Source organism: Callithrix jacchus, chromosome 1, assembly GCF_049354715.1.
Source record: "Callithrix jacchus isolate 240 chromosome 1, calJac240_pri, whole genome shotgun sequence".
Taxonomy (NCBI): Eukaryota; Metazoa; Chordata; class Mammalia; order Primates; family Cebidae; genus Callithrix; species Callithrix jacchus.
The window spans coordinates 98,707,047-98,730,818 of NC_133502.1; the positions used below are offsets into that span (position 1 = coordinate 98,707,047).

General features: G+C 41.3%; 1 protein-coding gene across 1 annotated transcript in view; it reads left to right on the forward strand.

Annotated features, from left to right (window-relative positions):
* The window catches only part of SLC28A3 (solute carrier family 28 member 3), a 61,765-nt gene extending 48,987 nt beyond the window's left edge, over nucleotides 1-12,778 (forward strand). The window contains exons 12-18 of the mRNA XM_008994435.5: nucleotides 797-927; nucleotides 2,810-2,978; nucleotides 3,691-3,888; nucleotides 8,274-8,355; nucleotides 9,086-9,184; nucleotides 9,763-9,883; nucleotides 11,045-12,778. Coding sequence (XP_008992683.1) covers nucleotides 797-927; nucleotides 2,810-2,978; nucleotides 3,691-3,888; nucleotides 8,274-8,355; nucleotides 9,086-9,184; nucleotides 9,763-9,883; nucleotides 11,045-11,171 — 927 coding nt within the window. The 3' untranslated portion in view covers nucleotides 11,172-12,778. The remainder of the gene's footprint in view (nucleotides 1-796; nucleotides 928-2,809; nucleotides 2,979-3,690; nucleotides 3,889-8,273; nucleotides 8,356-9,085; nucleotides 9,185-9,762; nucleotides 9,884-11,044) is intronic.
* Nucleotides 12,779-23,772: the final 10,994 nt, after the last annotated feature.

Consider the following 23,772-nt stretch of genomic DNA (forward strand, 5'->3'; position numbering starts at 1 on the left):
AAGGCCTCCGGATCAATGAAGCTTGCATAAAGGCATAGAGGCTCTCAGGAGAGCAAAAGGAAGACAGAGAGAGGAGAGTATACACATCTGCACGTGAATCATGAGTCCCTTCTCCACACCCCACCCCCTATCTAAAAGGATATAATGAGGCCAGGTGCGGTGGCTCACACCTGTAATCCCAACACTTTGGGAGACCAAGGCGGGTGGATCACCTGAGGTCCGGAGTTCAAGACCAGCCTGGCCAGTGTAGCAAAACCGCATCTCTACTAAAAATACAAGTTAGCTGGGCATGGTGGCAGGTGCCTGTAATCTCAGCTACTCAAGAAGCTGAGGCAGGAGAATTGCTTGAACCTGGGAGGCAGAAGTTGCAGTGAGCCGAGATCATGCCACTGCACTCCAGCCTGGTTTCAAAAAAAAAAAGTTGTAATGACATATGTGATTTAGGGGCTCTCTGAACATTTAAAAGGGTAACAGGAGGCTGAGGAATCTTCCTTGAAAGTTTCCACAATACAGGATTAATTCTCTTCTGAAACGATCAGATTTTGGTTTTATGCTTCTCCCCAGGGATGTGGTCAACTAGCACGAATGTCTCCCTTATCCCTCAGCCTCTCAAGGTGATGCCCTCAACTTGGCTCGCTGAGCTAGAGTGACTCTTCCAGACCTCCAAAGCAGCACTGTCTTCTGCCATAGAAGCAACCCCTGTCCCATCTCTTCCCCTGTGGGGCTCTTGGACCCTTCGTGCGGACACAAGAAAAAAGCTAACCCCAGGTCTGCCTTCTTTCTTCTGAAATTGCAGGTTCCATCCTCCCATTTGTTAACAGCGTCAGTTATGTCGGCACCTGCTTCATTGGCTGCTGCTAAACTCTTTTGGCCTGAGACAGAAAAACCTAAAATAACCCTCAAGAATGCCATGAAAATGGAAAGTGGGTAAGTGGGACACATTCACCTAACTAATGACTGTCCAAGCTGGGGCAGGGGACTCCAAACTCAAAGTACAGCAAAAATTCACTAACTGGAAACCACAGTGAATTATGCTATTAAAGCAATTCCAAAGACTATTTAGACGTCACCAAAAAAAAGTCTTCTTTTATTTCCTTTTTTTGAGACTTGCTCAAAAAAGACTTTTTTAAAGTTTCGCTCTGTTGTTCAGGCTGGAGTACAGTGATATGAACACGGCTCACTGTAGCCTCAACCTCCCAGGCTCAAGTTATCCTCCCACCTCAGCCTCCTAAGTAGCTGAGACTACAGGCATGTGCCACCACATGCAGCTAATTATTTTAAGTTTTTGTAGAAACAGGGTCTCACTATGTTGCCCAGGCTGATCTCCAGCTCCTGGGCTCAAGGGATCCTCCTGACCTGGCTAAAATCTTGTTTAAATACTTGACATAAACCTCTCCAAATATGTAATGTCAATACATTTCCATACCCGCTTGTTGTAGAGATATTTCATTATAAATATAGCAATGTGTTTATTGAGCCTTGGTTTAGACAAAAAGCCGTAGCGTGACCATTTCTGGAGGTTCCTCTTATAAGAAAGCTGGTTCCTTTTCTTTTGCTTTGTGAAAAAGGAAAAAAGAAAAGAGTGGAAACAATTAAGGGACTTAGGATGTTCAAAAGTATTTCAGTAAATAGCAGAATTCATCAGCAACCAACACATGTCTGAGATTCACCCTCACGTGTATGTAGATGGAGTCAACCATGAATGAAAAAGCAAGCTGCCAGTGAGCACAGTGTAATTCCACTTACAAAGTTACTCAGTGTGCCGACTTGCAGTGTTGTTTTGTTGTAGTTGTTGTCATTGTTGGTTTTTTAAACAGGGTCTCACTCTGTTACCCAGGCTGAGCTCCAGTGATCCTCCCACCTCAGCCCCTTGCGAAGCAGGGACTACAGGTCCTGCTTATTTCTGTACTTTTTGTAGAGACAGCATTTAGCCATGTTGCCCAGACTGGTCTCAAACTCCGGGGCTCAAGCAATCCACCTGCCTCGGCCTCCCAAAGGGCTGGGAGCCACTGCACCTGAACACACAGTATATTTTTTAGGGGTATAGACATGTAGAAAAAACTGTAAAGAAAGGGGATGATGAGTAAATTTTAGGAAGATAGGTACCCCTGAGATTAGAGGGGGGATGGGATCAAAGAACACACAGGGGCGTTCAAAGTGATGGTGGTGTTCCATTTTTTAAATGAAGTGACGGATTTACAGCCTTCCTTGAATCATTAATTTTTATACCATTTATATTTTATAACTATTCTCTAGTAGTTACTTGTAACAAAAAATCATTTTTAAACTTGTAATATTTTTATCATTTTCCAATTTTTTATTTCGAATGTCTCCAAATTTAAAAAATCATGTAACAGTTACCCAGAGACTCTGGAAGCTAAGGTAGGAGATCACTTAAGCCCAGAAGTTCAAGCCAGCCTATGCCATGTAGCATGACCCCATCTCTTAAAAAAAAAAAAAAATAGTCAAGCATGGTGGCACACACCTGTAGGTCTTGGCTATTCAGGAGGCCGAAGAAGGAGGATCACTTCAGCCCAGGAGTTGGAGGCTGCAATGAGCTGTGATCGCACCACTTTACTCCAGCCTATCTCTTTAAAGAACAAGACCCTATCTCTTAAAAGACAAAAACAAACACCGTTAAATACCCATATGCCCACTTTATGATTTCATGGGATTCAGGAGAGTATTTTGAACAAGGGGCCTGACAGTTTGTCTCTTGTCTAAGCTCTGATAATGCTACTTCTGCACCAGTGGTGTCGATCCCCTGGCAACTCCTTGGTAATTCTGGAATTGCTATTTCTTGATAAAGCGATTCAGGGAATCTTCTAGAAGCTGCATCGCAGGGAGCATCCTCCTCCATCTCTCTGGTGGCCAACATCGCTGTGAATCTGATCGCCTTCCTGGCCCTGCTGTCTTTTATGAATTCAGCCCTGTCCTGGTTCGGAAACATGTTTGATTACCCACAGCTGAGTTTTGAGGTATAATCATATCACAGCCCTGCCCTCTGTTTTGTTTCTGCCTATCTTTGTTTAAAAATAAAACAGGTTTGTGGCTGGGCACTGTGGCTCACGCCTATAATCCCAGCACTTTGGGAGGCCGAGGTGGGTGGATCACGAGGTCAAGAGTTCGAGACCATCCTGGTCAACATGGTGAAACCCTGTCTCTACTATAAATACAAAAATTAGCTGGGCATGGTGGCGCACGCCTGTAGTCCCAGATACTTGGGAGGCTGAGGCAGGAGAATTGCTTGAACCCAGGAGGCAGAGGTTGCGGTGAGCCGATATCGTGCCATTGCACTCCAGCCTGGGTAACAAGAGCGAAACTCCATCTCAAAAAATAAAATACAATAAAATAGGTTTGTAAACAGCCCACCCTAACTACCTCAGTGGACTCTTCCACATTGTAGAAGCTTCTCATGCATCCCCCACCTTCCCGCCCCACCTTTCTCTGTCTCCTATCACCCTCCTTCCCTGCAAAGACAGTCTCTTTTGGCCCCTTCCCCAAGAATCCAGCTTACTTCAAATCACCCATTTCTAGTCCTGACTCCTGATGGGTAAAGATGGCCAAGGAAAGAAGAGATTTCTGGCCTAAAGGAGACAGAGGGGTCAGGAACAGTGTTGTCACCGAGGTGGGGGCAGAACGGAAAGCAAATCGCTATTCTTATCAAGTGTCTACTTTTGGTTTCTGTAGCTAATCTGCTCCTACATCTTCATGCCCTTTTCCTTCATGATGGGAGTGGAATGGCAGGACAGCTTTATGGTAGCCAGACTCATAGGTTATAAGACCTTCTTCAATGAATTTGTGGCTTACGAGCACCTCTCAGAATGGATCCACTTGAGGAAAGAAGGTGGACCCAAATTTCTGAATGGCGTGCAGCAATATCTATCGGTGAGTAAATATTTTAATTTCTCAGTGCATTTCTTCATCACATACCTACATTCATTGATTACTTATGCCTCTGTGTGTCAAGCACTATGCCAGGAACCTGGGGTAGATCAGAGAGAAAACAACCTAAAATCCATAGCTCATAGAGCTCATAATGTACATAGCACTTCCTAAGTTTCAGTTACGTTGAATTAATCAGAGGGAGAGAGAGTGTATGTGAGCGTGTAGACACAGCGAGTCATTACCACTGTGATCGTTTACTTTTGAGGACTGTGGACATAGACCCAGAGTCACATGAGCTGGGACTGCAATCAGTCAACCAAAATTTATTGAATGCCTTGTATGTGCCATGTGCGGGGCCATAGCACTGAGCAAGTCATGGGGCCCCTGCCCTCATAGTCTAGTGGCTGACAGTCTCGTGATCATAAGGCCTTTCCCTTAATTTAACGGATTCTGAGAAACTTTCTAAAAATAATAACATGCCTGAACATCCTCAAAAGACAGTGTAGCATCATCACGCCTCTCCAGGTGGATGAGGGAGAGAAAAGGCTCAGAGTCTGTGATCTGAAAAAGCCTTGAGACAAGCACCCATAATTACATCAGGACTTCAGGTCAATAGCCTGCAAGGAGGCATTCACATCTGCCAGGTCTTTGGTGGGAAGAGGAACTCAGGTGAGGTCATGTTTGTAGTTGAGTTTCCAACTTTCTCTCCTAGAGAACAGAACTGTCATACGGAAACTCTGAAGAAAATGGTGAACATTCCTGCGCACCCCTAGAACTCATTGAAACAGTCCATTTGGAATTAATGTCCCAGGAATGTATTTGGTTTAAAAATGAAAGGGGAGGAAAAGCAGCCTGCCTAAGGTTCTCACTGAGTCTGTTCACCTACAAACAACACTACCATCCCTCTCAGCCCCCCAAAGACCAGACCTGCAGATTTACTCCCATATGGCACACCAACGTAACAGCCCACTCCTGGGGAGCACTGATTTGTATATTACAGCTGGGGCATTTTGACCCACACATCTAATATGAGCAGGGGCTCTGTAGAGTTCCCTGTTCTCGAATGTTCATTCTTCAACTAATCTCCCAGTAAAGCTTAGCCAATTATCCTCATTGTTTAGATGCCACCAAAACCAGCTTGTTTCCCTGCCAAAAGTAAACAATAGGCTAAATTAAGTGAAATGTTTTCTATCCCCAGTTGCCAGTTGCCAGGAGAGAATCGTTTTGTTAATCAGCAAAGCGGGCTCTGCGTTCTGGCAGCACGAAGCAGCTTTGTGGAAAGGTTATCATGAGGGTAGAGACAGAACAGTAGAGCTGATTGAGTTTGGGGGTGAGCCCAACCAAAGGCAGGCGCAGAGAGGATATTTGGAAACAGGAGCTCAGTGGCCTCTGCTATTGTTGAGTCACGATGTGAAGGGCATTTTGTTTCTCCAAATTTCTGATTTGCAATCAACAAAATGCAGATGAGTCCCAGCAATTTTTGCTCACAACCTAGAAGTGGAGGAGGGTGTCCCAACAGTCTTCTAGAAAAAGTGCCACAGAACAGAATGTACCATGCAGGTCTGTGAGGCAAAACCCCAGTGATAGCCACTGAATTATGCCCATGCCAACCCCCATCTGAGATAAGCGGGAGATACTATGCAGGCCCCGTGTCCCTAGGATGAGTCCTTTACTCCATCACTTTCTCTTTCCTGAAGATAATACTTTGCCTGTTTGTATTCATTTGTTTACCTGTAATACATGCTATAGTATAGAATTCAAAAGGTCCAAAAAAAGGTAAAGGAAAAAGTAAGGCATGTTTCTCATTTGTCTGGAGCTTTTCTCCATGGAATGAATACTCACTGTTTTTAACCTCGTCCTTTCCACTCAATAACGTGTCTCAGGTGCCCTTCCATATCAGTGCCCATGACATTGTATTCAATTGTATAGTAACCATAATTCATCTTCACTAGTCCCTTGCTGAAAAAACTAGTACCTTGTTTTTGTGGGTTTTTTTTTTGCTATCAGAGATAGATAGTGCTGTAATGACCAACCTGTACATATGGCATCTTTGCCTGTGCAGTCACAAAGAGAGCTGTAAGGTGTGTTGTTAATATTTTCCTAGTACAGTGCATCTCTTTACATCACATCATCTTGCACATTAAAACCCATCATGGCCACATCTGTGTAGCCCCTTCCTACTCATCCCCGGAAAGGGGAAAGAGGAGTTTCAAACCCTTTGTGCCATCTTTCTCCCCACAATCTCTTAATAAGCATGCCTGGTTTTGAAGCCAGCTGAACTAAATGAAAAGCACTAGAAAAAAGTGGGGAACAAGGACAGCTTTTCCAGGAATGGTGGACTGCAGACATACTTGAAATATTTTTTTTTCCTGCCGGCTCTATGCATGCTGATGGAAAATATCAACAACGCAGAGTTCTCAGAAACCATGAGAAAAGAAGGGCCTCGGAATCAACAAAACTCTTACCATGCCCACTTGAGTCTTGAATGAGTGTCGCATTGCTCGGTTTGTTCTTTGAACAAAATCAGAGTTTTGAGGATATTGGAAAATTACTGCTTCAATCACGTGGGTACCTTTGTCAGACTGGGTATGCCTCTAGTGAACAACAGAGTCCACAGACTCCCATCGTCAGTCCTCAAACTGAGAAAAAAATTGTCCGGCCTAAGCAGCATCTCTTGAGTCAGAAGGCCACACCCATGCCTTCATGAACTCATCTTCCATCCTCTCACTGCCCCGTGAAAGGGCTGTTCCCTTTCTCACTTCCAAGCGGGCATCCTAACATTCCCACGGATGGTCAGAACTGTGGTGCACACACCATGGCCAGACTATCAGGAAGCTCCTGTGATATCTGAGAATTTCCTTTTTACTAACATCATTATTTTTAAATTTTATCCTTTTCACTGAATTATAATTTATATACCAAATTAAGGGCTCCGTTTTGATGTCACTTGTATAACCACAACTATAATCAAGATATAGAATATCTCCATCACACCTTAAAAAAAAAAATTTCCCTCATGGCCATTTGTAGTCAACAACTCCACTCCCATCCCCACCCAAAGACCTGCTCCCAGTCAGCCAATATCCATTGTAAATTACTTTTGCATATTCTAGAATTTCTTTTTTTTTTTTTTTTTTTTGAGACGGAGTCTTACTCTGTCACCCAGGCTGTAGTGCAATGGTGCAACCTCGGCTCACTGCAGTCTCCACCTCCCAGATTCAAGCAATTCTTCTGCCTCAGCCTCCCGGGTGCCTAGGATCATAGGCATATGCCATCATGCCTGGCTCATTTTTTTGTGTGTGCTTTTAGTAGAGACAGCATTTCACCATATTTGCCAGGATGGTCTTGAACTCCTGACCTCAAGTGATCCACCTGCCTCGGCCTCCCAAAGTGTTGAGATTACAGGCATGAGCCACTGTGCCTGGCCCCAGAATTTCATATACATGTGCTCACTTAGCATTCACGTTGTTGCATGTATTTCCTTTTTATTGCAAAGCAGCATTTCATTTTATGGGTATCCACAATTTGTTTATCCATTTGCCTACTGAATGATATTCAGGCTGTTTCCAGCATGAGGCTATTTAATAAAGCTGCCATAAATATTCATGTACAATCTTTTTATGGCATGTGTTTTTGTTTCTCCTAGAAAAATTCCTAGGTCATACAGGCAGTGCATGTTAACTTAAGAAGAAACTTCCATACTGTTTTACAAAGAGACTGTGTCATTTTACATTCCCATCAGCAATGTGTAAGCGTTCTAGTCACTTCACATCCTTGTCAACACTTAGTATTGTCAGTCTCTTAGTTTTAATGGAGGTATAGTAGTATCTCATTGTGGTTTTATTCTGCATTTCCCTGGTGATCAGTGGTGTTGAACGTCTTTTCATGTACTTATTGGTCATTTGCATGGCTTTTGTGAAGTATCCAAATCTCTATACATTTTTACTTGGCTGTTTGTCTTCTTATTGAGTTACAACCATTCTTTATAGAGTCTGAATAAGTTCTTTGTCAAGTAAATGTAATGTGAATATTTTCTGGGATCAGTTTTGAACCTCCAGCAACTAGTCCTGTCACTGGCACACTATCACAGATGGCCAGGTCATATGGAATATGAGGATGTATTATTGACCAGGAAGCAGCATTTGTAGAAGCCAAGGCTCCAATTGTAAGCCCTTTGTAGAGAGTTGCTGAGTCCACACAGCCCCCTTCCATCTTTCCACAAAAGTCAAGGGGAGATGGTAAAAAGGGTCTGGGGAGTAATGGGTATTTGACACCACGGATTAAGCATTTGTCAATATTGGATTTACGGTCAAAATGAAGCCCAGTTGGATGTCAGATTTATTAAGCCAGATTGTGTATACATAGGTGTTTGTGCTCGCTTACAGATTCGTTCTGAGATCATCGCCACTTACGCTCTCTGTGGTTTTGCCAATATTGGTTCTCTAGGAATCGTGATCGGTGGACTCAGTAAGTGAAAAGAACATTCTTCAACAACACAGATGTGACATAGACGTACTTAGATCCCCATTTTGCTCTGTAAAGTTATTCATGTCAGAAAAAAACAAAGGGCTTTGCAACAGTCATGAGTCCTCTGGGGTCTGTTTTTTATCTCTACTCTGCAATATAGTTTTCCCATGCACACTCAAGTTGACCTCAGGAAGAATTTTCTCAAACATTTAGGTGCTTCTCCCAGCCCAGGGGTGACCTGTAGGCTTCGCCTTGCATGCCAATGCCGATAGATTTTGATGGGCACCTGGAGAAGGATTCTGAGAGCCATTGGAAGTCCAGTGGGAGAATGCTGTGATTTCTTAGTGGCATCTGCCATGGGCATAGAAGTGGGTGGTGACAGTTGAGTTGCCCATCATCTCCTTAGTCGATACCTCCTGCCACTCATTTGCCTTGCCATGTCCTCAATAAATAGCCCTTTGGATGAAACTTAGGAGTTGTTTCTTCTGTGCAGAATGAAAGCCTTTGAGCCTTTTGGCAAACAAGCCTCTTCCCTTCCTCCCACAGCAGAGAATTTCTCTATAGGTGGAGTTTATTACTAAGCTCTTGAATCTTGAATTTCCCGGCTAAGTTAAAGAAAAACAAAAAACCAGCTGACCTGAGAGTCCAGCCCCAGAACAATTTTCAGAGGCTAAGAGTTTGAATCAATACTTCAGCATTGATCTCATATCCCTCCCTCCATGTTTCCCAGCATCCATGGCTCCTTCCAGAAAGCATGACATCGCCTCTGGGGCAGTGAGAGCTCTGATTGCGGGGACTGTGGCCTGCTTCATGACAGCCTGCATCGCAGGTACTGCACCTTGTCCTTCGTGTCCCAGTGCCTACAGGATGAATGGCAGCTTTCAGGGCTGACAGCACCTCCAGTTTGCCTGTGCAGCACACACAGAAAGCTGAGAGTCAGAGCTGTTCTTAGGCATATTGTAATGTTTAATGTGTGCGGTGTGGTGGAGAAGCTAAGAACAGAACGAAGGTTCAGTGACTTCCTTAATTAACAAAATAAATGGGGTCAGCGCTGTGGCTCACAAAGTAATCCCAGCACATTGGGAGACCGAGACAGGCGGATCACCTGACATCAGAAGTTAGAGACCAGCCTGACCAACATGGTGAAACACCCTCCACTAAAAATACAGAAATTTGCTGGGCAAAGCCATAATCCCAGCTACTTGGAGGCTGAGGCATTTGAATTGCTTGAGTCTGGAAGGCGGAGGTAGCAGTGAGCCAAGATCACACCTCTGCACTCCAACCTGGGCAAAAGAGCAAGACTCTGTCTCAAAAATAAATAAATAAATCAAACAAACAAATAAATGAAATTTAAAAAACAAATCAATGAAATAAAATAAAATAAATGAGACTCTGTTCCACTTCTAGGCATACTCTCCAGCACTCCTGCAGACATCAACTGCCATCATGTTTTAGAGAACGCCTTCAACTCCAGTTTCCCTGGAAACATGACCAAGGTGATATCTTGTTGCCAAAGTCTGTTGAGCAGGTACTGTATTCTTGATTATAATTTCTTTATACTCCATTATTAACAATCAAATCAGACCTAAATGCCTTATCCACTTAATTTTAATTTTGTAAATCTATTGCATGCCAATGCCGATAGATTATGGTGGGCACCTGGAGAAGGATGCTGAGAGCCATTGGAAGTCCAGGGGTAGAATGCTGTGATTTTTTAGTGGTGTCTGCCATGGGCATAGAAGTAGGTGGTGACACTTGAGTTGCCCATCATCTCCTTCGTCGATACCTCCTGCCACTCATTTGCCTTGCCATGCCCTCAGCAAATAGCCCTTTGGATGAAACTTAGGACTTGTTTTTATAAAATTTATATATTTTATAAAATTAAGTGGATAAGGTATTTAGGTCTTCATGACTCTTCATAACTTTATCACTCTATCTAAAACTAAGAACTTACACAGTGACTCTAACCACCTTCCATTTTGACTTTTCTCAGATAAGACTAGCAACTATAATCCTAGCTCCTATAGTATTAGACTAGCAACTACAAATTAACAAATATAATTCAACTATAATTAATGTGTGTTAGGCACTTTGTATGAATTAGCTCACTTAAACCTCTCAACCCCTGTATAAGTTGGGCACTATCACTTTTTTTTTTTTTTTTTTTTTTGCATTCCATAAAGTTAAGGTCTAGAGAAGCTATGTCTACTCCAGCAAAGTTAGCACAAGCACAAGTGAGATACAAAATTCAGGTCTATCTGCCCACTAAGCCTATGCCCTTAACTGCTGCCCTCTGCTGGCTGCCCTTCAAGGGGATCAAGGCTGCCCTGACAACAGGATGATCATCTGTGGTGAACAAGAAACCACATGACAAGAAACCACAGTGACCCATGACAGCCACCCCCACCCTGTACAGTTTCTATTTGCAAAATCAATGTTCCCACCCAAGATGCCATCCTTAATGTGCAAGTGTTTTATAAGGATTAATTCTATCTTTGCTTGTCATGGAGGAAATAGGGAAAGTTCTTGAGAACACCCAGAATTTAGAAGCCAAAATGAATTTCCTAGTGCCTCTGTCCTTTAATCCACCCTAACCGGAATGTAAGCGAGAAAATCAGCTTCCTGGCCTGAACTCTACTGTTTCTGCCACCTATGGCTCATGTAACTGTTTGTTTCCACTTCCCACCAGCACTGTTGCAAAGAGTCCTGGTGAAGTCATCCCAGGGGGAAACTACAGCCTGTATTCTTTGAAGGGCTGCTGCACATTGTTGAATCCATCAACCTTTAACTGCAGTTGGATCTCTAATACATTTTAAGGTCAGCCACTTCCAGTGGAACTGTAAGTACAGATGTTGACTTTTCTACTTTGGAGAGAGAAAAAAAAAAACTATTGTCCACAGACAGATACTTCCATTGCAGAATTAGCTTTAATTGCAAGGAATGAAGAAAAACAAGAGCGGACCTTCAGAGCTACAGCATCTTCCTCCTCCCCTTCCCTCCCCATGAGCCCCTTTCCCACTGAGAACTGCTATGATGTCCCAAAGTGAGGTGCCATTGTTTCTAGTCTCAATGGTATTTTCTGACTTTAATGTTTCCAAGGCATTTCACCAGAATACAGGTATGAATGGCAACTTGCAACAGCTGGGCTCTGACTCACCCACACCCACTTAGTTCCACTAAGTAGTCCAGGGTGACTCAGTTTAAGCACATCTCTGGTGAGATCACTCTGCATTCACCTTGGCTTACCAGAAATAGTCCGAACTTGAATCTCACATAAGGGAAAACCAGTCATCAATCACCTTCTCACTGCCTACCCTCAGGAAGTCCTGCAGAAATCAAGAGTCCTTGAGGAAAACATATGGACCATTCTGCTTAAGAGTTCTATCAGTCAGCTTAAGCATAATTTATGCTGCAGTAGCAAGCAACCCAAAAACCTCAGTGGCTTACAGATTTATGTTTTACTCGCATATTTGTAATGATGCGTGTTGGCTGTAATCCATGTTGTTTCAGGACCCAGTCTAAAGGAGCAGCCTCTAAGGGGGGTATGTTGGTCTTCAGAGAGAAAAGAAAGGTGGGAACCATATGATGGTTCTTTCATCTTCCACTAGGAAATGATACCCTTCACTTCCATGACATTCCATGGGCCAAAATAAGTCCTGTGACAGGCACGATGTCAGTCGCCACAGATAAATTATCCTGTCATAGGAAGGGATAGTGAATATTTTGCAGAAGTAATATGATACACCAAAAGCGTATATGACATCTGTGTCTCCCTTCCAGGAGCCATCCTATTGTAGGACATAACGGTAGGCCTTTTCACGTGCACATTTGGTAATGTATTCCTGATAACAAAGCAGCTACTTTTCAATCAAAAAGCCATGTAAGAATCAGCTGAGGGAAAAAAAAAAGTCCTGGTTGAGCTCTGAAAATTGCACTGATAATTCCATTGACCAAGAGGCGTCTGCATCAAACTTGAAGAATGGGTGTCCATGTCTAAGAAGAAAATTCCAGAGACAGTGGTAGTGTGTTCTTCAATGAAATGCCCATCACCACTGCTCTTAATAGCATAAAGACCACATGCTATGAGAAATCACAAAGGTCAATTACCAAGTCAAGAAACAGACACTGAATGTGAAAAAGGTTTTGAAAAATACCTTAAGTAATTTATTTTGTTTATATTTTTTCTTCTGTTTGTATACAAGAGTAATTTAGAAGAAAAATGTATGTGTAAATAGTTGGGGTTTTTTTGTGTTTTGTTTTTTGTGGTGGTGAAGGAGGAGGCTAAATGCCCAGAGAACTGTTTATCCCTGAAGTATGATACACTAAAATATTTCTCATTATTATTTGTATAAATTTTCCTTGGAACTCAGTGTTCCCTTGCAGTCTTCAGACGTTATTTTAATAAAATATATTTGCACATTTTCCCCCATTCTCAATGTTTGGTGTCCTGATTCATTACAGCCCATGGAATGTTAGGTATACGTATTATACCATTCCTCTGTGGACATGCATTTACTTTGTTTACAGGTTTTGGTTTGGGGATTCTCTTTTTCCTACTTTGGACAGTGCATGTACATTTACTTTGCATGCTGGTGCTTTTTTTTCCTATAGCAATGGTGTCTGAAAGACACATGCAAGTCACATGTAATTTAAGATCTAGTAGGCATGCTAAAAAAGTAAACAGGTAAAATTAATTTTAATAATATATTTAACCCAATATATGGGAGACATTTCAGTGAGCTATTTTTCATTCACATCAAACTAAGTCTCTGTCTGGTTTGCATAGCTCCGCTGAGACACTAAAGTTTTACTGATAATCCATGTTTAGATTTCATAAAATCTAAATCTGCAAAGTAAATTTACATACCCATGTTGGTCTAAATGTGCTTAACAATATTCCAATATCTGAAATGAGTATCAGTTTTAAATTTAAATAAAAATTTGTTACTTGGTTACTCCATGTTTCAGGTTACTAGTTGGCTACCATACTGGTCAGAGCAGTTTCATAGGGTGACTTCCAAAGGTGAATTGAAATGTGTATATATTTCTCGTATTCTAAAATGTCAGTTTGGTTTTTGGAGAAATACGTTTTCTGAATTTTTACTTGCTTGATTTTTACTTGATATGACCTTTCTGCTGTGTTTTATTCATCTACCTCTGTGTATATGTGTGACATTCCTTTATAAATGCAACATGTTCGCGTAGGTCCTACGCTGACTGCTTATTAATACTGTGCATCCTTGAACTGAGAAAGGGGATATTCCTGAGCTATATTATGAGAGAATAGTAAAGGCCAAGGACCAGGAAAATGAGCTGATTAAGCCACTTGAGCTTGTTGCCTCCAGAAACCTCATCAATACCCTGTGAACGTTATGAGTGGCCCTTCTCCCAGTGAAACAACCTAATGGACGTTTTTCGTACATGGTGATGTTTTCATTCCTCTTTAGCAGACATAGAAGCTAGAGGCTGCTGGGCGCGGTGGCTCACGCCTGTAATCTCAGCACTTTGGGAGGCCGAGGCGGGTGGATCATGAGGTCAACAGATCAAGACCATCCTGGTCAACATGGTGAAACCCCGTCTCTACTAAAAATACAAAAAATTAGCTGGGCATGGTGGCGCGTGCCTGTAATCCCAGCTACTCGGGAGGCTGAGGCAGGAGAATTGCCTGAACCCAGGAGGCAGAGGTTGCGGTGAGCCGGGATCGCACCATTGCACTCCAGCCTGAGTAACAAGAGCGAAACTCCGTCTCAAAAAAAAAAAAAAGAAGAAGAAGAAGCTAGAGGCTGCTTGTTTTCCCCAAATTCTCCTTCACTCACCCACCCATAGTGGGCAGAGATGGCGTGCCTATGTTTTTCAGCTGTTTGAGCCCACTCACTGCTGACAGGGTTGCTCTTGGTCTGTGCTCCCTGACCTTTCTTCAAGCCAGGGTTGTGACATCTCTTTGGGAGAAGTGTGTTCTCTGTCCAGTCCACTCATGAAATACAAAGCCCCTAGCCTCCTCTGTGTCTTCCCACAGTAGTTTTCCCTAACCTGAAAGCCCCTTTTTATACACAGAATCATGGTTCCAGATATGAGTGTTTCCTCATTTCAATGAAGATGGAAGTTTGCTTTACTGCTGCTTATTCTCCGGGTTGTTTTCTATTGGTTTGCAAAAAGTAGGGGAGAGGGGCAGAAATTGTATTCTCTTTCCAATCCAGAAACCAGTTATAAACAAATTCTCTAACCCTGGAGAGGCCGTAGGAGCTCAGCAAAGAATAGATTGGAGTCATGGGATATGGAACACTGTCTGATTTTTTTCCTCCCCATTGGTAAAGTCAACATATCCAAGCAGTTAGGTCCAAGTGACAGTCTCAGTAACTATGCAGATTACTAACAGGCATCCATTTTGCAAATGCTCTCACTTGATTGCTTTCATACTTCTGAAGTTTAATTAGGCTGGCAGGGCATTGTAAAGAGCTTAAGACATGCACTTGTTCAGTGAAACTGATTTCCAGTTACAGAACAATTCCAAAAATCAGGTATGCTTATAAAGAAAGTATTAAAAGCCAACAAGAACACAACGTGCCAGGAAGGATTAAACTACCCTGGCTGTACTGGAACAGGACAAGGGGAGGCAATCATTCACATTTTAAACAGGCTAGGAGTGCAGAACTCAATAACTGTCTTTCGTACAGGTATACCATATGGTGTTAATGAACCATATGGTCCTAAGAAAGACTACGCTTTACAGCCTATTACTTAATTTTGTTTTAAGTTCAAGCAGGAAGGAAAGCATACACTTTTCTTTTTCTGGCTCCAAAAACTACACAGCCCTTGTGATAACAATGATATTTTCCTTTACATCACAAAGGCAATGTGAGTGCCTCTTGGTTATAAAATGAGTACTTTCTTTCAACCTGGTTATTAGTGGGCTATTTTGCATTTTCATTTCAGGAGACTCTGGAGATTAAACAGCGAACCTACATCAAGTCAGCCCTTCTTAACCATTATGTGTTTTGCAAAATGGAAGGACGGTGACTGGTATTAGGGATATAGCCTGTAGCCACAGAATAGAAAAAAGGGACAACGTTGAAATTTAGTCAAACCCACAGATCACTATGGCCAAGAGCAGAGTTGGGGCAGTATTCTCTGGTCTAAAGGAAATCCTTTCAACTGCAGGGTACCTATCTCATTCCATGATTATTTGCCCATATGCCTATCTAACCTCTAGAATGCTAGTTCTTATGTATCTCCAGTACCTAGTACCTGGCATTCAGTAGACATTCAGTAAATATTTGTTTAACCTATGAATGAGTGAAAACGAGGACTGCAAAACAGCTAACTTTCACACAAGCAAGAACAGTTAACTGGCTAACTTACAGAATCTCATCAAAAACGCATACTTGTCTTAAACGTTGCAAACTGAGAAACTGAAAATCTTCCTCTCATCTTAATCTTATTTTCTATAGTCAGTCACAGTTAATATTTTGATGTCCCTGTGAATTTCTCTCTCTATATAATAAACAATACAGTAAGTTATAACTATAAGAACGGAGTGGATGAGTCTTCTCTCTAGCCCAGGGGCTGAATCACTTTCACAGTTTCCGCTTCCTCCTGGCAAATCATTTTGATTGTCTTATAACATCAACTGTGTTGCACAATGATTAGCAAACAAAGTTCAGGAGATCGGTCTTCTTGATCATCTGCATTGCAAGCCAACAATTTATTAGTGTTAACTATGCTGAAGCTAAATTTATTAGAAGAATCCTAATGCCCAGCATGAATAGATATGTCAATAAGTGTAGCTGGATTCTTTCTGTTCATATGAGCAATTGCTCTGCTATCATATTTGGAAAAGCTCTTATAGGAAACTGAGAACAAGCTGGTTGCTACTTCTAGCAGGTATGGAGGTGTGATCCTGCAGCCAAGAGCCCAGCTCTGTAGCTGAACTGCCAGGGCTCAAATCTTGGCCCCACCAGTACCTGGCTCCGTTACCTTAGAAATTTATGTAACTGCTCTGTGTCTCAGTTTCCCCATTTGTAAAATACAAATAAACATACTTCTCCCTCATATTTTTGTGAGTATTATAGCACTTAAAAGAATATCCCACATAGAAAAGCTATCAAATAAATTCTTTTTCTTCACTGAGATATAATTTATGTATGTAAATGTACAGATTCTATGTAAACAGTTTGATGCATCTTGACAAATGTGTACACTCACATGGCAATCACCCTCGTCCTTAGAAAGTTCTCTAGTATCCCAATCTCACCCCATCCCTCCAGGCAAGCCTGATTAATTTGCTTTCCCCCATACATTAGTTTAGATAGAATTTCATATAAATTGAATTATACAATGCATGTTCTTTTGTTCCTTGCTTTTCTCACCCAGCATAATGTGTATGTTTTATCCAGTAATTTGTTCTGTCTTTATTGCTGAGTGGTAGTTCACTGTATGAATATACCATGATTTATATATCCATCTACTCTTGATGGACATTTAGATTGCTTTTGGTTTTTGCAGAATATTTGTTTTTTAAGAGCTTTTATTTTCCACACATCCTTCAGGCGTTTCAGAATATTTTAAGCTCTGGAAATATGAATTCGAATGTGCAGGTGTGGTTTACCCACATGGTAGTTTGTTTCCTATGGCTCTTTCTCCCTCCTCATCTTCAGAGCCTCTTATTTGTTGTTCTTCACAGGGATTTGGAAGATTGTTGGCTTCAGGCCACAAAATGGGAGACCAGTGAGGAGTGAGTCTCAAAAGGTAATAACAGGGCAGCCAGAGCACCGTGAGGTCACTGGTGGTTGAATAGGATTTGATTAGCCTGGCCCTGTGCCACATAACTGCCCTTCACGGCATTTTGAGAAAAATCACTCGGCTTTTCTTAGTCTTCAATAAAAGTAAGAGTTACATTCGCATTTGACTTCATATGTTATATACAGGAACATGAATGAAAAAATAAGAAATGTAAAACAAAACACTTGGAAGTTTGAAAGTAGTGCAAGAAAGCCTGGTGCAGGTGAGCGTTGAGCTCTGCTCACTCTGAAACCGATTTTGCCTCAAGCAGCTTGCAGGTTAGAGAAGCGTCTGTTGGCTGAAAATTTTGTTATTCAGTGGCTACAATAAATGTAATCCCATTTATGGAAAAGGTTGGCGAGTTCTTGAAGGCACTTGTGCGAAACAAAGACCCTAATTCTCTTCAGAGTTCACCCATCGAAACTCAACCCCGCAGCCCGTTCTGACAAGGATATCTCGAGTTGAGGATTATTTGCTGTCTTTAACCGTCCATTTATCAGTGTCCGGCCCAGGAAATCAGTTTATGCAGAAAGTGAGGGTCTCTGCCGCTACTTAAACCAAATGGAACTAAACAGAAGGAAACAATTTGTTCTCGGGACTCAGGAGGGTCCTACATCGCACTCTGATTCGACTACTCTGTTTCCATAGTAACAGACGAGGCGTCCTCTAACCAGCGAGGTATGTGGAACATGATATGCTCGAAGGAGGCTGCAACTGGACGCTCAGGAGCGCTGTTTTGTTTTGTTTCTCAAAAGCTACTGAAGTATTCAGAAAGAATCCAATCAGTATTGCATTTAAAATTGCTCTTCCCTGGTCTTTCAGATGACACGAGGATGAAATTAATTTCTTAAATGCATTCTCCTCCCTCTTACAAGTAATACCAGGAATATGCTTGAGGGGAATTGTAATCAGGTTAAAAAGGTTTTTACCAGTGCTTCTGCTCAGGTTTATAGCACCGATAGCGACCAGAAATGAATAGCAAGGAAAGGCACAGATCCATATAATCTCCCCAGCAACTGGCTGGGAGTCTGCATGGGCCTGAGAGGACAAGGCAGAGATTTGGAATCTGGAGGTGGCTCCTGAATATCCTGTGTTGTCCCACTAACAAGATTAGGAGGGGCACTCAGGAAGGCATTTATCTCTTCCTCCTTTTATAATAGCTTTTGCAAAATGCTTTATTGCAAACATAATCATATTTGCTGTAGAAAAATTCATAATCTTAAGAAGATAAAAGCTTTACAAAAATATATCAAGTGCTAATAATCCATGATGTGTTTGCCATTCAATGTCTGTGTGTGTGCGTGTATATTGATAACACTTTTTAAATGAGATCACTATTACAATTTATTTTGAGGAAGCTTTTCCCTTTTCCCCCTTAATATGTCATGAACATTTTCCCACATTAAATATTCTTTTACATCCTCATTTTAAAATCACTGAAGAGCATTCCAGTATATGATGTACCATAATCTAACATCCCCCATGGTTGGCTGTCATGGATATTTCCTCTATTTTGTGATTATTAACAAATGGGCAATAAATGTTGTAGTCAAATATTTGCACAAATTCATGGCTAGCAATGATATTTTTTTCTTGCAAGACATACAAAAAGTGCAGAGACACGTAGAGATTTGTCTCCCAACAGCATGTTTCCTATCCTACACCAGGCCCCTGGACAGAACCAAACGATCAATCATGGAATAGAGAACGTATTTCCAATACAAAGTCAGTCTACTTCTAGTAAACAAAAGCCCAGATTTTGCTGGCAAGGAAGAAAGTTGTTGACGTTGTACACAACAAATACATCCAGTTATATCCATCCACTTAAATCGAATCAAAAAAGGTAGTTGAAGCCAGTCAGCAATCCTGGGCTTATGTGTGATTTCATATGCTAACCACTGACATCCACTTTAATGGCATACCAGGTTATCTTCCTCGGATTAAAGATGAATTTTCTAGTTTCAGTGTTGGAACTATAAACAGTTTATGTCTTCAGAGGACTTTTACACTGACAACCTGGATACATTGAGTATGAATACAACAAAAGCAAGTTTACCCGACCATCCTGGCCCTGAGTCCGGGACGAAAGGAAGAGTCCTAGCCCACAGAGAATAAAAAATTATGGTACCAGCACAGTTGGATACAAGGCTGCCCGCTGGGGAGGGGTGAGCACAGTGTGGGTATCTGAGGAATTGGGTTTATTTACCCAGTCAGGGGATAGCCAGCAATTTCACCACCAAAAGCAGAATCCAGAACTTTGTGTCCTACACCATCAGCTTAACCCACAGGGGCAACCAGAGATTCTATCATTCATTTCTGTATTGGTAAGGTTGTCTTTTCCTCAGACATTTATATATGCTATTCATCTGTTAGGAAGCCTAACACTTTATCTGTGGCATAAATACCAAATATTTCCTCCATATTGCCATCTGTACTTTTACGTTATTGTGGCTCTTTTTTGCCATGTAGAAGTTTCCACACGTTTTAAGTATGTAAAGTAAATTTATATACTTAAGCCAGGAGCAGTGGCTCACACATGTAAAATAATCCTAGCACTTTGAGAGGCAAAGGCGGGAAGATCACTTGAGCCCAGGAGTTTGAGACCAGCAAAAGAAAAAAAAGAGGTCAGCATGGTGAAACCCCATTTCTACAAAAAAAAAAAAAAAAAATAGCCGGTGTAGTGGTGTGCACCTGTAATGCCAGCTACTCAGGAGGCTAAGGTGGGAGGATAGCTCGAGCCCAGGAGGTGGAGGTTGCAATGATCCATGACCCCACTACTGCACTGTAGCCTGGGAAGTGTTTCTCAGGCTGTGTAGCAAGATTCTGTCTCAAACAAAAAAAGTAATTCTTCTCAAAAAAAAAAAGTAATGTGTACAAATACTTAAGTACTTAAATGTATCAGTCTCTTTTATTATGGCTTCTAGATTTTGTGTCACAGAAAGCCATCCCCACTCTAAAGTCATACAGAAATTTTCTCATCTTTTCTAGTAGAACTTTCTGGTTTCACTTTCATATTTATCTTTGATCCATTTTGGATTTGTCTTCCTAAATGGTGTGAGATATGGCTTCAGGTTTTTTTTAATATTTTTTCTGGATGGTTGTCCCAGTATCACTTATTGAATACTGGTACAGCTGGCCTCAGTATCCATAGGTTCTGCATCCTTAAATCCAATCTTGAATAGAAAATGTAGTTAAGCCTGAAATGGTTATGTCTTTACTGAACCCGTAGTACAGACTTTTTTTCTTGTCACTGTTCCCTAAGTGATACAGTATAACAACTATTTACATAGCATTTACACTGTATTAGGTATTATAAGTTAATCTAGAGATGATTTATGGGGGAGATGTGCCTATGTTATATGCAAATACTATGTCATTTTATGGCATCCTGGGGTTTTGGTATCTGATGGGGTCCTGGAACCAATCCCCCAGGAATACCAAGGAATGACTGTCATCCCTTTTATCAGAAAGTCTCCTGTTGGGATTATGTGGACTTTCGGCTCTGTTCTATTGATCTTTCTATTTAGAACATTGTTTGATCTGTAAAATGAAGTTTATAATATCTGCCTCAGAGAACTGGCCTTAAGAATTAATGAATGTATAATGTTTGGCCCATAGAAGAATTCAATAAATTTCTGCATTGATGACAAAGAGGAGGAAAATTTTACCTACCTCACTCTCATGCAAATAAATGCAGACACCCAGAGTGTTCACAGATAATCAAGGTTCAAAGATTAGCCTTTTCATTCCACTCTGAACTAAAGGCTCCTTTCCATAAACTAAAGGCAAAAAATGATATTATCGATGATCTCGATAATAGCTTTGAGTTTTTGTGAGTTTTTCACTAACCTACTTCGAAATGGAATTCCTAGGGCTGTTAATGCCCTGAAACTTGTTTGCCAGAGCAAATTACCAGACAAGACTGAGTTTGAATCCTGCTTTAGCCATTCATCTCTGGGATTCCGTTTCCATATTATTAAAGAGGGATAATTACATCTCCTCCTATTTTGACAAATATGTAGCTTGAACAAATTTTTGTTGTCATCATCATGTTCTTTGTTATAATCATTAAAGATGATGGCTTTGTGTGGATGAAGACAAAGAAAAGGAGGGTAGTAAACACTAAAACTGGAAAGAAAGGAAGAAAGAGAAAGAAAGAAAGAAAGAAAGAAAGAAAGAAAGAAAGAAAGAAAGAAAGAAAGAAAGAAAGAAAGAGGGAGGGAAGGAGGAAAGATCAGAATATTAAAATTAAAGCTACTTCCAAAAATAAGGTGTATTGATAGAAGAATAGAGAAATATACAATAAAGTTAAACAATAAGTGATAAAGCAGGTAAAATGTTAATGATAGAATCTAAATTTACACCATAAAACTCCTTTGAATTTGCTGGGTGTTTGAAATTTGTTATAGTAAAATGTTAGGAAAAATTAAAGACTACCATTGCTTACTCCCTCTAGTCCTAATTTCATCATAACCTCCAAAATGCTTAAAGGTAAAGGATGATTGATTTTCCTTGAATCTTGATATTTCTTATGGAGTGGAGAACTTGTCATTTGCCTCCTGGCCTATTTTTCAAGCTGTCTTTGTGAATGTAATTCACTTCCCTCCCTTAAGATTCATACTTCTTATTTCCTGCTGGTCCAACTGACAGGTCCAATTTACACACACCTGCCACCAATATACTAATGTCCCAGAATCTCCACTCCCTCCCTGTTTCTCTCAAGGTGCCAACTCCCAGAGTCCCAGGAAACCGTAGAGTGGAAGCTGGGGTTTAGGATTGAAAGCCCTGTTTCCAGGACATTTGGAAAGCGAAAGTCAACTGCAGTATCTTCCTGTTGCTATGACACAGGTGACTATAGAGTCGCTAGCCTGGAAACTGACAGACAGGGATCAGAATGCACTGGTTGCCATGGTGAGTAGGAAACTAAGGATGTTTTCTACATGCCCATTGGTGTCTGGCATATCAGGTGACCAGAGCTGCCAGAGAGTGCTAAGAGCCCCTCATCAAATCATTAACCTTTAAGTTCACTTTCACTTGCGTGTAATGGGTCTGTGGGCCCAGCTTCACAAGAGATTGGTGAGGGAGAACAGAAATGCCCAACATTGCAGCATCCTAGACAAATAAAGTATCTAAAGCAAACACTGTATTTTTTAATGACTTGTTAATATTCTTTTTCAAAGAAAGATTTCATTTACTCCATTTTGAAATGTTGTTCAACTTTGGGCAATCAGCATCCGCTAGTTCAATATTTGTCAAAACGCTGTTACCAAGCCATCTGTTGAATCAGAATATCTGGGGGGTGGAGCCCAGGCATCTGCAGTTTTAACTACATCCTTAGGCAAACTGATGTTTGACAAGTACTGCTCTAGTCTAGCTGTCTAACTTTAACATCTCATGGCAAAACAATTCTAGCCAGCAGCACCTAAACTTTTCACTGCCCCATGTCCTTTCTGTCATGTCCCTCCATCCCCAAGACACTTCAAGAGTCCATTGTTTGAGAGGTGTTTGTCTGTCAAATAAATTGTATGTATTGAAGAAATCATTTCCACCCTTTTAAAATCAAAGACTTACATAACTGCCAGCCCGACTGGATGAGAGAGGCGGTGTTAAAATATTATAATGAGAAAAATTTACTTCAAACCCAGGGAAGTTTATCTTCCTCTGAAGATTCAGCTCAGAAGGATGTATATTGCTCATCAGAGTTTCAGAGATACTTTCAAAGAAAGTAGCTAATGCTCACTGGCACCGTATTTTGAGAGACCAAGTGATCTGGGCATCCCAAATTGTGATGTACACAAATGGTTAAATAATTCCATTGCATCCAAGAGCCTGTTCTGAGATTCTGCAGACTCACGTTAAACAGAAGCAGTAACAGGATCCATCCTCCTCCTGAGGAATTTAAAATTATTTATTCATTCATTTACTTATAATCACCCTTACCCCAGTGTGTATAGAATTTAAAGTGCTTTGCAAAGATCCATAAAATAATCTGAATTACAAATTGATACAGCACAGCCTGCTACTTGTCTCCTAATGGCCCATCTCTGCTTCCTCTGCAGTACTGAGACTGCTCATTTTCAGCCAAAATACATGGTTGCCCACCTTTTCCAGCTGTTCTCATAGCTAGGTGTACTCATGTGACTAAGATCTGGTCAGTGGGATGTAAATGTCAGTTGTATGTGCAACTTCTAGAGAGCATCCCTTAAAAGGAGGATTAGTTGTGTCCCTCTTCTCTCCTATTATCCTTCCTACTGGCTGGATGTTGGACATGATAGCTGGAGCCACAGCAGCCCATCTTGTACCATGGGTTGGAAGCTGGGTGTTGAAGATGGCAAAGCAACATGTAAGAGGGCTGGTTTCTTGATAATCCTGGAGCTGCCATTCTAAACTTGGACCACCTGCTTAGAATTTTACCTGAGAGAAAAAGCATCTTCTCTCTTATTTAAGCTACTGGTGTTTTGTGTGTTCCATTCCCCACAGCGAAGCTTAATCCTCACTACTAATGCAAGTGAGATTTAAAAAGAAAATAGAGTGAGAAATAAACAAAACAAAAATATATACCATAAATACCATACATGTTTGCTACTAATGAGTAGCAAATTTAGATTCAAGCCTTCTAGGGTTGGAAGAGGCTGTAAA